The sequence below is a fragment of the Dama dama genome, chromosome 6 (assembly GCF_033118175.1).
Source record: "Dama dama isolate Ldn47 chromosome 6, ASM3311817v1, whole genome shotgun sequence".
NCBI classification, from domain to species: domain Eukaryota; kingdom Metazoa; phylum Chordata; class Mammalia; order Artiodactyla; family Cervidae; genus Dama; species Dama dama.
This window is the reverse complement of record NC_083686.1, coordinates 27,859,287-27,874,044: the sequence shown is the minus strand read 5'-3', so window position 1 is coordinate 27,874,044 and position 14,758 is coordinate 27,859,287. Positions and strand designations below refer to the sequence as shown.

At 37.5% G+C, this 14,758-nt stretch overlaps 1 protein-coding gene across 7 annotated transcripts in view; it reads right to left on the bottom strand.

Annotated features, from left to right (window-relative positions):
• Positions 1-14,483, bottom strand: part of ANKRD17 (ankyrin repeat domain 17) — a 160,367-nt gene extending 145,884 nt beyond the window's left edge. For 4 of the 7 annotated variants that reach the window (XM_061145803.1, XM_061145804.1, XM_061145805.1 and 1 more), the window contains exon 1: positions 13,962-14,483. In XM_061145803.1, coding sequence (XP_061001786.1) covers positions 13,962-14,357 — 396 coding nt within the window. In that variant the 5' untranslated portion in view covers positions 14,358-14,483. The remainder of the gene's footprint in view (positions 1-13,961) is intronic. The other 3 variants (XM_061145810.1, XM_061145811.1, XM_061145812.1) reach the window with 1 other exon arrangement.
• Between the last annotated feature and the right edge of the window lie 275 nt (positions 14,484-14,758).

Here is a 14,758-nt window from a genome sequence, read left to right as displayed (position 1 = left end):
CAGCTTTGTCAAAGAGCAACAGAGCTTTCTATTTCTCACCCCAGTTATATCTACACAGGTACACGCAGAAAACTGAAAGGGAAGGTGGAAAAAAGGAGGGGAGAAAAGGTCCTGTGAACAATCCTATACAGAGAAGGATACCTAAGGTGAAACCTAAAAGACGAGAAGAAATGAAGGGCCAAGTGAAGACCATCCTGGAAAGAAAGTAAACAGACCCCAAGTGAGAAAGTCCACATGTTCTAAGCAAAAGGTCAGTGTGATTAGAATGCACTGAAAGTGATACAAAATGAGGCTGGAACAATGAGGAGTAGAGCATACAAAACCTTACAGCCAAGCTAGAAGTTTGGGCTTTAAGAGCAAGGAGAAGTCAAATAAGAATTTACATTTCAGAAAGACTAGCCTAAATGTTCCCTGAATAGTAAGTGGAATATGGTAGACAAGAGGAAAGAGCAAGATCAAATTAGGAAGCTGCTGTACGAAGTCTAAGTAAGAAAACAGCAAGTGCAAGGTAATGGCAGCAAAGATGGAGAGAGGCAGGAAGCTCCAAGGTATAATTTGGGGGTCTTATGCCCCACGGCCTTTCCCTTCCCATTCTCCTACCACCTTTTCAGCAACGGAAACAGTCTCTTTGGGAAACCATTTCATGAGGCTCAAGTGGGAACAACCTCTCCTAGACTACATCTTAGATGTAGATGGAGTGGAGAAGACATGATCGAGGTCTGAACAAAAATCTTCTTCCATAGTTGAAGTTGCTGGTTCAGGAATTGACATGTGACCCAAGCAAGGCCAAAAAGATTATTTCAGGAACCAGGAGTGACTTTTTTTCCTATATTGCTAGCCATAAGAACAATGTAACCCTAAAATTATACTGGTAATAAGATGTTAATTATCTTCAATATCCACATTCCCTTTCTTCTTTTAGTAAAACACTTTTCCCACAAGTTATATCTGGGTATAATGGCCAAAGAGCAAGAGCTAGGTCTTAGGTATAGATGCATAATTAAGTTCTCGTCAATAGGATATAACATGAAGTTATGTTTGCAATTTCTTGGTCAGTTCCTCAAAAGGAAGTTATCTGTGCTCATTTTTCTACTTCTTATTTCTCATGGGCTATGTATTAGTTGGCTAGGGCTGCCTTACAAAATATATAGACCGGGTGGCTTAAACAACAGCAGTTTATTTTCTCACCGTTATTAAAACTAGAAGTCCAAGATCAAGGTGTCATAGGCCTCTAAGGCCTCTCTCCTTAGCTGAGAGATGGCCATCTCACTGTCCTCACACGGCCTCTTCTCAGCATGCACACATCCCTGGTGTCTCTTTTATGTCCACAGTTCTTCTTATGAGGACGCCTGTCAGACTGGGTTAGAGAACATCCACATGACCTGACTTAACTTTAATTACTTTTTTAAAGTCATATTCTTACATATAACCATATCCTGAGATACTGGGGGTTAGGGCTTCAGCATCAATTTTGAGGAAACACAATTCAGATAATAACAGGGTGAAACATGAACATAATGCTGCTAAGCCAATGATCAGACCTTGTAGATGAAGTTAACACTCTAAGGCAGAGCTGTTCAATAAAACTTTCTGTGATGACAGAAACATTCTAGACCTTCATTCTCCAATATGGTAGCCACAAACGATTACTTAAATTAATTAAAATTAAATGAAATTAAAAACTCAGATCCTCAGTTGTAGTAGTTACATTTCAAGCACTCACTAGCCGTATGTGGCTAGTCACTACCAGACTAGACAGCACAGGTTAAGTGATGGTGTAACAAAAGAGCAGAAACTTAAGATACACAAAATGACCTGAAGGACTACCCCCAGGTTATCACGTAATCTACCTTGCTTGAACTTCATGTATTTTGGAGTCTCTTTGTTCAAATAACCTATCCTATACTGTAACTAATCAAAAATTTAGAAGCAGAATGCTGCGATAATAAATTCCTAAAAACTCTGATAAGGCTTAGAAGACAGGTAGCAAGGAAGCATATTTCAGGCTGGGAATCTAGCAACCTCTGTTATGCAGAAGCAAAACCATTTTGTAAAACTCTTGCCTGCAATAATGAGTAGGGCAAATCACCTAACTACCAGGTATGGGGCTATAAGAAAAGCAGTTAGAAAAACTAAAAACACTGATGTGTTAGCTGTTTAATCAATGACTAGAAACAGCAACTCACCTATGAGTTTAAGCAGTTTGTGAGCAGAGATAGATATGAAAATAGTGCCACTGAGAGAAGATCTCTCAGTAGCAAACTCTACCCCGTTAAGAGCCCAGTAATCTGGAGGTCTCTTGGGTTTGGGAAAGGCAAGTGTCTTGGCATTCCAAATACCAAGAGTTAACTTTGTGACCTGAAAGATTCTTTGTCAGATATAGCAAACATCAGGTAAAGAGTGTTGCTTTCCCACCTGTCAAGTTGGTTACGGAAAACTAAGAGGAAAGAAGGGCAATAGTCATTTTGTAAATACTTTCTCTCAGTTATTCAAACACTAGTCTAGGTGCTGCTTTTTGGGATTGCATGGGGGGATTTGCAGGTATAGTTAAAAGTCCCTAATAAGTTGATTTTTTTTAAGCCAGAGTGATCACTTTTACTGAGCCTAAATTAGTCAGATGAGCTTGTAAAAGATTGGGTTCTTCCTGACGAGTGTGACTCCAAATACTGAGTCTGTAACTGGTATCCCTTCGCTGGATATTCCTTTCCTAATTGCGTATGAACAATAGCTTCAGCATATGCCCATGGGTTCCAGCTTGGGTGAGCTTTTAACCAACTCCTTACCTTACAAATTTCATATTTGTTAGCCAGCCCTCAGAATTGTGTAAGCCAATTCCTTGTAAGCTCTTAATACCTACCTACCTACCTACCTATCTACCTATCTAACATATATAAATCTACTCGTTCTGCCTCTCTGGTTAAACTCTGACTGATATATCACCTGAGCTGAACATTTCAGATGCCCTCAAGGAAGCCAAGGGAGAAAGGAAAAAGTCTACTAGAGAGAGAAGAGAATGAACTGATTTCAAAAAATATAACAAAAAGAAATATTTTGCTGTAGTTAGTATCACATGGTGCTGATTTAGAAATCGATTAAATAAATGTTTGAGTTTTACCATCAAACCACATTACTGGCCTATAAAACTCTATAACTGAACTTTAAGTAACCCTGCAGCCTCTAAATGTATGCCAACTGGTATGGTGCTATAAAACTTTGCAATCTTAAGAATTTCACACTCTCAAATACCTACTATTTCAGAAGTGGCAAAGGAAGATAACCAGGAGGAATCACCTAAGAAAAAAGCCAAGGATATACACAATAGTCAAAAAGGCATTCCTCCTATAGAGCAAAACCAAGAATTTAATCAAGGAGTTTACATAGCTGCCAGGGCAGTCTTCTCCTGTCCAGAAAGATTTCATTATTACTGTGGACCAAAGACTGTGGTCTACCTGTTCTTTCCTTTTCCAAAGAAGCTGTTGTTATGATTATCCTGTTCCTACTCACCACTATACAATGGGTTGAGCAAAAGAAGGATAGATAATGTTTATTTTGCAGACGACTGGACTGAGTTAAGGAGAAAAGCATTATGCAGATATCCTACACTGTGACCTATACGTAGTTTCCAGCTAGGACCCTGGATTGATTCTCTTGAGAAAGAAGACTATGCATTGGAAGAAAGGTTTGTACAACTGTTAAGTGGTCAGAAGTTTCAGTCTGCTACTCAAGAAGAAAGGTTTAAATCGGAGATATAAACTTGAGTCATTAGCAACTGCATATATAAAGACAGAAAATGAGATAAAAACACCTAAGAAGTGAGCAGATACAAAATGAAAAAGGTCCAGGAAGAGCAATGTGGTACCAAATAACCAAAGGACATACAATGAAGGAGGTAGGAGGAAGCAATAAGACCAAAAAAGCCAGCTAGTAATTAAAAACAGGAGAGGGTGGTATTACACAAGCAAAGAGAACAGTACTTTTTAAGAGACAAGGATTGGTCAACAGGGTCAAATGCTAATGAAACAATCAAACACTATATCCAAAAAAGATATCCATGTATCTTTGGAGAAAAAAGTCAGAAATATCAAAAGAAAATATCTAAGAAATTTTGTTTAAATACTGGGGTAAAGAAGGTCTCTAGAAGTTATATCTCTAGAACAACTTATTACAAAAAAATAAAAAATTTTCTACCTTGTAGAAATACTGTGAACTGATAGAGAATATGTGTAACAAATGATGCCATGAAGGATTAATAGCCATAAATATAAATACAACCACACACCACTAAAGAAAAGAAAAAAAAAAAAATCTATAGTAGAATAATAAGGATAAAAGAGGAAATTTTCAAAATAAATCCAAATAAAATATAACCATGAAAATTTGCTCAATGTCAACAGTAATAAGGAAAATGAAGACAAAATCAAAACACTAATTTTTATATAACAGATTTTAAAAACTAAGACGATCCAATCCAGTATCATTCTTACACATTTTTGAAAGAAGTAAAATGAGAGAATTTATCAAATGTAATATGTGAATAACTTCTCGCCCTCAAATTCCATTTCCAGGAATCCATTCTAAAGAAATACTTTTGTACTCAAAAATAACAGTAAAAGGATATTCACTTCAACAATGTATATGTATAGCAATGTACTGAAAACAGTCTAAATGTCTACCAACATAAAAGATCAAATAAATTACAAACATCATACTATGAAACATTCATAAGTAAATGAGAACAAGTCAAATTTTAATATACTCAGACACACCCCTCAACACAGACATACCCACACTCACACCTTCTCTCTCAATCACTTACTCTCACCAAGAAAGAAACTAAAATATTTGACATACACCAAACTAGCAGTGTTTATTCTAAGCGTTGGATAAAACCTTTATGTATTAGAAGACTTTTTTTTTTAAGTATGAATGTTATCACTAGTTCTTACAGCTAAATAAGTATGTAATCATTATATGAAGACATCTCCTTAACTGATATAAGAGAATGATCACAAATGAAACACAGAAGACAAAATTTTTAAGTGACAGCTCTGTTTTGTATGATAATTTGATTAATATACACGAAGGAAAAAGAATGCAAAGATGATTTCAAACAGTAATGATTAATTCTGGAAAGAGGATTATAAGTGATTTTTGTATTTCTCAGATTTCTTTGATTTTGCCAAATTTTCAACAAATATGTGTAAGTTTCTACAAATATGTACACTTAATTATAGGAACTCAAAGCATCAGTGACTCAATGGACATGAATTTGAGTAAACTCCAGAAGACGGCGGGGAACAGAGCAGTCTGGTGTGCTGTAGTCCATAGGGTTGCAGACCTGGACACAACTTAGGAAATGAATAAAAACAATTATATAAACACTGCACTTAAAACCTAACTTAAAAGATATTTAACACTGCACTCTGCACTCTCCTGTAATTCAATCATTCATATTTTTACACATCTCTACCTGCAGCAACCATAAGCATACTAATACAGCTACCTCTTCTCTTACTACAAAATCTTCAAGGTCAAATTAGAATGGATGACTCTTTGGTGTAACTTAGTAGTCTAGGACACTCTAAAAAGTCATATACAGATCTCATTGTTAAAAAAAAAAAAAGAGCATAATACCAAGAATTAGTGAGTATTCTAAGAGACATTCATAAAAGGTGTAGAGGCCACCCCATTGGTATGCAAAAACAGAACAATCTCTATAATGAGACCAATTCTAAAAGCAAACAGATACACTGAAAAATGTTAGACTTCCAGGTAATTACACAGGATTAAAACCATCCTCACAGTTTTTAATTATTATTAATTTTGCCTCAATGAGATTTAAATTTCATGAAGCTGGGAATAATGTCTCGGTGTTTTCAAAATCCTCATAATTCCTAAGTGATTATGCTAGGTCTCAATAAAGCGTCTTAAAAAAAACTTAGAAAAAGATACTAATAGTGATACTTATCTTCTAAAAATCATAAAAAAGAGAATTCCAACACGGTGCTAAGTTTTCATGTATGCAAGTTTAAAGTTTTACTAACTATAATGCATACAGCTATGATTTTAAATATGGCTAACTCTTTCATATTCACTGAGAAGGAAATGATTGAGATTACAACATAGACTAAAAACAGCCACATGCAGTAGATACACAATAAATATTTGGCAAGTAAAAGAATTAACTCCTATATTGAATCTCACACCAGAAAGAACTACACTAGAGGCTTTGCAACAGGACTAGTTTTGTTATCAACTTCATATAAAAAACAAGAGGGAAATGTGGCACAGAGAAGGAAAAAGACAATATTAGGGTTAAAGACAGAAGTGGAAATAGACCTGGTATAACACAAACATAAGATTTCCTTTTCTTCTCAGGTTTCAGGTTTAGGGCAACAGGAAAGAAGAAAAGGAACAGAACTTCATGTAATGCTTTTTTATTCCAAATTCAAAACTGACAAGACCAATGTTTCTACAGATCTCTCTGAAATATTTTTCACTCAAAGGTTCTTTAATTGAAAAACAATTCACAAGGAAAAACCAGACCAAGTTTTAATTTTAGGATTAGGTCTTTATTTCTTCACTTTTCTTTTTTCCTTTTCTGTTCTGTTCTTTTTTTATTGGGGGCAGGGAGGATTAAAAAAATGAAAGATTAAATGAGAGCAAATGATAGCTTGAGAGGAAAATATGTCCTGCTAGAGATGCGTAGCTACAAACTAGTTTCGTATGTTTGCCATGTCTAGTCTATACTTTCAAATAATCTCAAGAAATGAGTTTACTTATTTTCAAAATTGAACTAACACTATCTAACGCACCTCACATTTTCTTCACTTTGTGACTCTATTTGAGTTACTGGTTAATTGAAACTTTAAGTAACAAGAATAATGAGAATATAACTGTATAATCTGCAGTCCTCCTTGATCATGGAATCCATCCTTAACCCACTAATCATTTTTCAGCTCTCACTCTAGGACTTCCCTAGTTTTGGTCATCATTTCATTTTCATGGTACGGGAGACAGAAATATATATAACCTATTTTGTGCAGTTGTACCTTATCATTATTTAAAATAAGAATTATGACTTTGGTTATCTCCAAAACCTTATTTAATCTTATTCAACATTATGTTGCCCTTTTACTGAAAAAGCAGGCTTTGTTTCTGACCATTTAATCAAAAAAGCTCATTTTTTCCCCCCACTCATATAACCCTATTTAACCTTTTTAATCTATTCTCAATAATCTTGTTGTCTATTTCCATCTGCACAATTCAACATTATCTGCATACTTTGAGAGAGACTTTATTATATGTCAAAATTATTTATAAAAACAATAATATCGGCTCTAGAAAGAATCTGTAAAGTAACTGTAATCTTAACATTTTTTTTCTACTTGACCTTCTTTTATCTCTAGTTTCACCCTGAAATAAACTTAGAAAGCCAACTCTAAAAAGATCAGGTAATATCTATGAGTTTCACAGGATGACCGAAGTCAACCAAAGTTATGCTTTCAATAATTAGGTCTATATCGATTTTTTCACAGCATTTTTGGGGAAGATAAAATTTCCAGCATGTCCCCTTTCAATAATTAAAACCCCAAATTATAAATCATGATAAAATAATACCTATAATGCTCCACAATTCCACTTCCACTCTGATTGGATAAAAATTCTAAAGACAAAAGAAAAAAAAAAGTTAAGTAAAAACACTAAGTCAGAAAGGGTATTTTGCTTTTGTGTGGCAAGTGGATAGGTACAACTCTACCATAAAGGTAAGGTTCCAGGGATTAGAAGTATTCATATTTACCTATCACCTTCTATTCCTTAATGACTTGTTTTTTCAAAAGGTGAAAGCTGAAAGAAGTCAGATTTGGCATAGGCTACCATGGATGCTGGTGCCCCCTATTGGTCCTTACAAAAATATAAGTAGTATCAGAGGGCAGTAATTCACATATCATTATGAAGTGAAAATTCCTTCTCATCTATAATAAAGTATGGAAAAATTATAAGGAAGCTCATTACATCCACATTTCCTAACCCACTATATTATCTTTACAAAAATGTAGAAAAAACTACAGCCAGAGTGCAAACACACGTTTCAAGGACCTAAAAATCGACCTCCTAGTCAACAGCTGGTTTACTTTGGATGTCAGTAGAAGCAGACTAGCGAATAGTCCAGTGAATTTCTGGGAATCAAAACATACTGCTTTGATGATTATTCCACATCGAAAATTTTAAAATACTAACTCCAATTAAGTTGGTGAGGTTAATGACTAGACTAAACTAAATAATTATAATCTAATAAAAGCATCTGATAGGGGTCCACCATTAGTAGTTGCAACTAAGTTCTATAACCTTAAGACTTAAGATTTAAGGTCCCAAATATTTCCAGAGCAAGTGACCAAAGAATATATGTTTACAAACTATTTTTATTTCAGAGATCCGACTTCACCAAAACCTGACAAAGGTAAGATGCTAAGATTTATTATATAACATGCATGGTATAGTATGGTAGAATACAGTAGAGGAATAGAGATGCATAAGACAAGGGTTTCTGTCTTCAGATCTGACAGAACACAGTAGACTAGGTAAAAGCATTTCATCAATTAAAAGGCAAAATATAAGGATTTAAGAAGAGAGTAGGCATAGTGTTAATTAACCAGAAAAAACAAATAAATCTTGATCTCCTACTTCACAATACAAATACGCCTTCTTCATTACCACATTACCTTAGAAACAATTTTCCCAATTCTAAACAATCCATATAAACGCTTGCCCGATTTCCCACAACCACTGCAATGAGAATGTTTCAAATTAACAAGGTAGGAGAGAGGGAAGTTAAATACTTCTTTGAATATGGTATCTAATGAAAGTTTTACAGACATACTATAGGTGAAGGGAAGAAAAGAAAAGAAAAGAAAAAAAAATATATATATATTTATAAGCACCTTCAACAAAATCTTGGGTTTATTTAACTCCAGGGTATTCTCAGCTTATCCAGACCCCAACTTAACATCTCCTATTTAAAAGGATTTTTTTTTTTCTTAGCTTAATAAAGATAACCTTGAAATGCTCAAGTCTTAAAAGGCAGTGAGAAGCAAAAGACTGCCAGTAGAGGAGGTGGTTTTTCACTATAAAGCTTCATTCTAAATGCTAATTCTAAACGGTGAAAATGTGAATATACTTATCTGTGCTCTCTGTATTTCTCCTCCCAAGCCACCAACTTTATAGAACAAGAAAAGCAATGTTCAGCATATCTAATTTGTCTTCAGTGACCGCCCTACTACCAGAAAGTATCCTCCCCTATGTCATCTGAATTTGTTTTAACTTTACCTGATATGTCAACCTCAGATAAAGCTGTACTCAACATCATACCGCATAATAGAGGATGTGAATATATGAATGAAGAGGCAGGCTTTGAATCAAAGGTTAAGTTCCACTTTGCCACTTACCAGCTATGTGGCCCTGATGAAGTTACCTAAATCCCTTCTAACCCTGTATTTTTGCATTTTAAACGAATATGATGAATATCCCCTCCCAACATTTGTATACCTCTCATATTTTATTCAGGACATACATTTAACCATTTGCTTTCACTCTCATACTTCCTCAAACTTACATTTCATCATTGGTGCATTTTAAATCAGTGTGTTTTAAAACAGCCTTGCTCACTGTTACTTAATACAGCAAAATTCCTCCTACATAATAGAAACTACAAACATTTATGAATAATGAAACAAATATGATGACACCATAGCATTACGGTGAAAATAGGAATATATGAAAACTGTATTCACTCATTTAATTCTCAAAACAATGCTATAAGGTAGAATCTACTATTACCATCATTTAAATATGAGTAAACTGGAGAGACATTAGGTAACTTGCCCAAGATTACAAATGTGTGTGATGGATCAAGGGTATGAATTCAAGCTCCATTCCTGCCCTTAACCATTACACTAGACTGGTACTAAAATTCGGATCATGCTTTTTAAAATGTAAATATACCTAAGGTACTCGATTTGATAAATAGAAATCTATCTTTAGGTACTTATCAGGCAATTGACAATCAATGTCTTGGTTTAAATGGCTTTCCCTTAATACCTATGAGATCACCAATACTAAGAGAAGTAATTAAGTAATTGAAAGATGTTAGAATCCAAATTTCAGTTATTGGACAGCCATGGATCCAAGAAGGAAGGAACTCTATACCTACTCCTGGTTTCCTAAATGAATTCTGGATCTTCCTTAGTTATTAATTATTCACTAAGAAAATTTTTATTAAGTACTATGCTCAAGCAGAATAAGAGACAAGATAATTACGACAGAATTACTGTCTCAAAGATCTTACCATCTTATTTACAAATACTGCTTCAATTAAGAGGTGAAACAGGGCAACAGATAAGCTTCTCTGGGCTAATCTGGATTCTACCATAACAACAGAGGAACCTGGCATTTTTCTATGAAAAAAATAACAAAAAAAAAAGATTTGGAAGTGAACTTGAGGAAACGTAATCTACTTCTGAAACAACCCTATGTCTTTGATGTCTGTCTATAAACAGATGCTCCCTGGCCTTGCAAATCCTTTCAAAAGTGAATGAATAAGTAAGTCCTAACTTATTTACTGGGCTCCTGTTGTCTGAAATATCTTCACTAGGTTTGTTACTTAAATTTAAAACCTCAAATTACATACCAAATATAGATGTAATTCTGATCAACTCCTACTGTATTATACTTTATGCATCTTTAACAAAAATGTTAATTTTGAACATGAGTTCTACCTTTAACAGCAAGCTTTTTCCCCTTTGAATTCTGCTTTAGCAAACACTGATGCCATCCAATTACATTTAAAAATAGGTTCAACAGAATGTAATGTTGTTTCTGAAAGGGAGTATCAACTCCTGCAACTTCAATATTTTTTTCTTATACTATTCAAGTTAAACTATTTAATTAATTTAATCCACTAGTCAGTAAAGAAGTGCATCAGAGTTTTTATGTTAGGAAATACATTTCCATCTATTTTCCATATTGGTCAGTCACTCAATGAAAGCTGAGAGAATTATTATAATTTTCAATTTTTGATCTAAGGTTTTGCATCAGAGCGGGGAGGTGGGTAAAGGAATATCTGAAGTTGCACAAATTATCTACAACATGGTTATCCTATTCTGAAACACTGCAGAGAAAATCCAATTCTCAATAACCTATACTAACATTTAGAAAAAGTTAGATTCTTCTTCTTAAACATTCAAATAAAGCTTTTATTTAAATTGAATCTCCTTTCCTTCCAATGTTCCCTCTTTCAGCAAATATACAAAATATCCAGCTAGCATTTCATCGAAGTAAACATAGATATATTTTGTTTTATTATCCTCCACTTTTTCAGGTTAAATAACCCCAAAATTATAACTTTTCCATGATTTTTATCTGAAGGATAATCTCAAAGATACAATCCATATTTTTCATTGTGTAGCAAATAACAGGATGAATTAGAGAAAGGACTTAAGTACAACTATCAGCCATAAGATTTCCTAGCTTTGTAAAGTTAAAAGTTCTGCTGACAAGTCGATAAAATGGTAGTGAAACAAAAAACACTGTGCAACTCATCCATTTAGCTTACAGTGTATAGTGATGATTAGGTTTATTTATTTATCTTGGTCAAGGATGGAGGCAGGTGCAGAGACATACTGTATTTCTGTCTGCTTATCCTTCATCATGTACCTATATAGATTTATTTTTAATGGTTGTGCTTTCTTCCACTTATTTCTCCTGACTCATCTCCATAACAAATGACAAACCCATTTGTTTATACTGCTGGACAGAAGACAGAATAAAGCATATTAAAAATAAAGAAAACACTTCTCTAATTGATCAGTCAACATATACCACTCCTATCTTCCAAGGAAAACCAAAGCCAACTTACAAAACACACCTATAAGCTTGAGCCTATTCTACATGATTTAATGAATTACTAAGTTTTGCTTATTAAGTCAAATTCCAATGGACAGAACTATCTAGGTATGTAAAGTCTGTAGAATAGTATTTCAGTAAGTACTGCACTCAACTTGATATTAAGTTCCAAACCAGATATTTTCTTAGAGAATTTAAAATTTTAATAAGGTACGGGTATTTTGCACAAGCTGTTAGCTTGCAACGGACTGCCTGTTTTTTGAAAGAGGTCAGGAGGGGGATACAGTAACTAAATTGTCATGAAAAGTATACTGGTCTGAATCATCACAAAACTTTGATTTCCACTTTTGTTGCTACCACCACTGTCAGTTGCCTCTAAAAAAAAAAAATTCACTATCCTCATTTTTAAAATAAGAAGGTTGGATGAGATTACCTCTAAAATGTTTTCTTGTTTCTGTAAAAATAAAGCAACTGAAGAGCTCTAACTACTGTAACAGATTTTACTGGAAATAAGGATCCTGTTCCAACCTTTTTTCACTGTTTCATATGCAAGCTGAGCTACACACTATTCTGAAGCATTCAACTAGGTCAATACAAAATCTATCAGTACAAACCTACCCTTAGAATTCAGTAGGCTAAACGAAATAGTACCAAGTGTCCATTTTTTTTTGACATACATACTTCAAGATTACATCTCTTCAGATATAACTTCATTCAGTTTGAGGTAAAAGAGAATCTGGTCTTCTACTAATAGACAAGTCTCATATTCTTCAAAAGGTTATTTCTTTATTTGAAATTAGGGAACCCAAGTTCCAATAATGCAATTTTCAAAAAACCCAGCCTTGTATCAAAATAAGCTGTGTTTGTGGAAAAGAATAAATGGCAAGTGGTACTTTTAGATAATTCAGTTGTTCTCTCTTATGACTAAATTTATAATCAGCCTTTAAAAAGCGGCTTTCCTTCTGTTGCCTTAAGTTACAACTTCTTTCTTCAGATCGAGATTTTCTAGCTTCCATTTCAGGAAGCAGACAAGAGAGTTACAAAAGACCTGCTAACTAGTAAGGCTAACCCTTAGCTTGTTCTCAGTATGGTATGTTTTACTGAGCTTTTGGTTAAATGCCTTCTTTGAAGAATGAGGGCCTGCAACGCCGCCTGTCTGTGAACCCAGGAAAAATTATAAACAGTTATGAAACCAGATCACTAGGACAGACCAAGAGGCCTTCTTCCTATTCCAACTCACCACAACCAAGCCTGGCTCCCAAGCAGCCTCTTAGGCTGCTCCACATTCTGTGGAAAGCAACAGGGCCTAGCTTAATTCTTCCTCATCAAAGAAGCATTTGGAAATGTATGAGTATGTACATGTGAGGATCAAATACATTTTTCATCCACTGAGTCATGTATCAATGTAAATGGATATAAGATCAGTTCATCCAAAATCTTTGAGAGATCGAGGAAGTGAAGGTGACTTCAGCAGCCACAATTATGGGAGGGGGGGATTGGGGGGGGCTGCAGCAGAACAGTATGGAAAAGTACAGCTTCTCACGTGTCTCTCACATACACAAATACTCAGCTCTCAGTCCATTACAAGCTTGCCTCCCCCTCAAACTGCTCCCCTCCACCTCACTAGTGGGAGAAATCTACCAACCTCCTAATCGTTCCCCAAGAGACTCTCCTACCTATTATGTTAACCCTCCCGCTTTGGTCCCGCCCCCGCCCCAGGAGTAACAGGGCCCTACTGGCCTGAGGCCGACCCCGCCGGGTGTGCACACAGCGAATCTAACCAATTCCTTCCACCCTTAACCGAGTGAACCACGCCAGGGTAACGTGCTGTGCACCAACTCTGGACTCTGCGGTCCTCCCACCCCCACGTGTCAGCTACCCTCCCCCACATGTCCACACCTCACGATTTCGGCCCGGGAAAGAAAGCGAGCGGTGGAAAGCCTGGCCCCGAAGACAGATCAAGCCCACAGGAATCTGGCCCCTCGCAAGTCCCCTCCCACCTTTGGCCCCGACCCTTAACACTCCCTTCCTCCCTCCTTCCTTCGAAAGCAGGCCCTTGCCTCAGAAACCTCTTCTTCCTCGTCGTCGTCGTCCTCTTCTTCCTCGCTGTTGTTGCTGCTGGTGCCGCCGCCGCCGCCGCCGCCGCCGCTGTTGTCGCTGTCGCTGCTGCTTTCGCTGCTGCTGGGGGGTCGGCAAGTCCGGTTACGCTTGGCCTTGTGGTGCTGCTGCTGCGGCGGCTTCTTCTTCAGGAGCAGATCGCAGACTCGCACCATCCCACGAGGAGACGAGGCCGAGCGAGCCCCGCTGCCGCCGCCAATGCCGCTGCCGACCTCCGCTGCTGCCGCCGCCGCCGCCGCCGCCGCGGGGGGGCCCGCCACAGCCGCCGCCGCCGGGGGGCTCCCTTCTCCCTCAGCCGCCGCCGCTGCCGCCGCCACCGGAACCGTCGCCTTCTCCATCTCCGGGGAAAGAGGGAGGGCGCGGACGGGGGAGGGGCGTGGGGGCTACGCTCTGCCGCGACTTCGGCCGCACCGGGGCCGACACAGCGCTCGGTGCCGCCTCCGCCGCCACCGCCTCGGTCACCTCTACTGCCGCCGCCGCCGCCGCCGCTCCGCCAGCTCTCACCTCGTCTCGCGATACTAAGGGCGGGGAGCCTGACGATGGGAGGGAGGGAGAGGGAGGGAGCGTGAGGGAGCAAGGCGGGGGGTGGGGGGGGCGAAGAGGGAGACCCGGGTGCCCGGAGATCCAGCAGAGGGGAGACTACCGAGAGTCGGGGGAAGTGTGCCTAGGGCGACTTCCGATGGGGGGAACGGCGGGGACAGAGGAGGGCCGCGGTGACTGCCGTAGCGCCCGCTAGCAC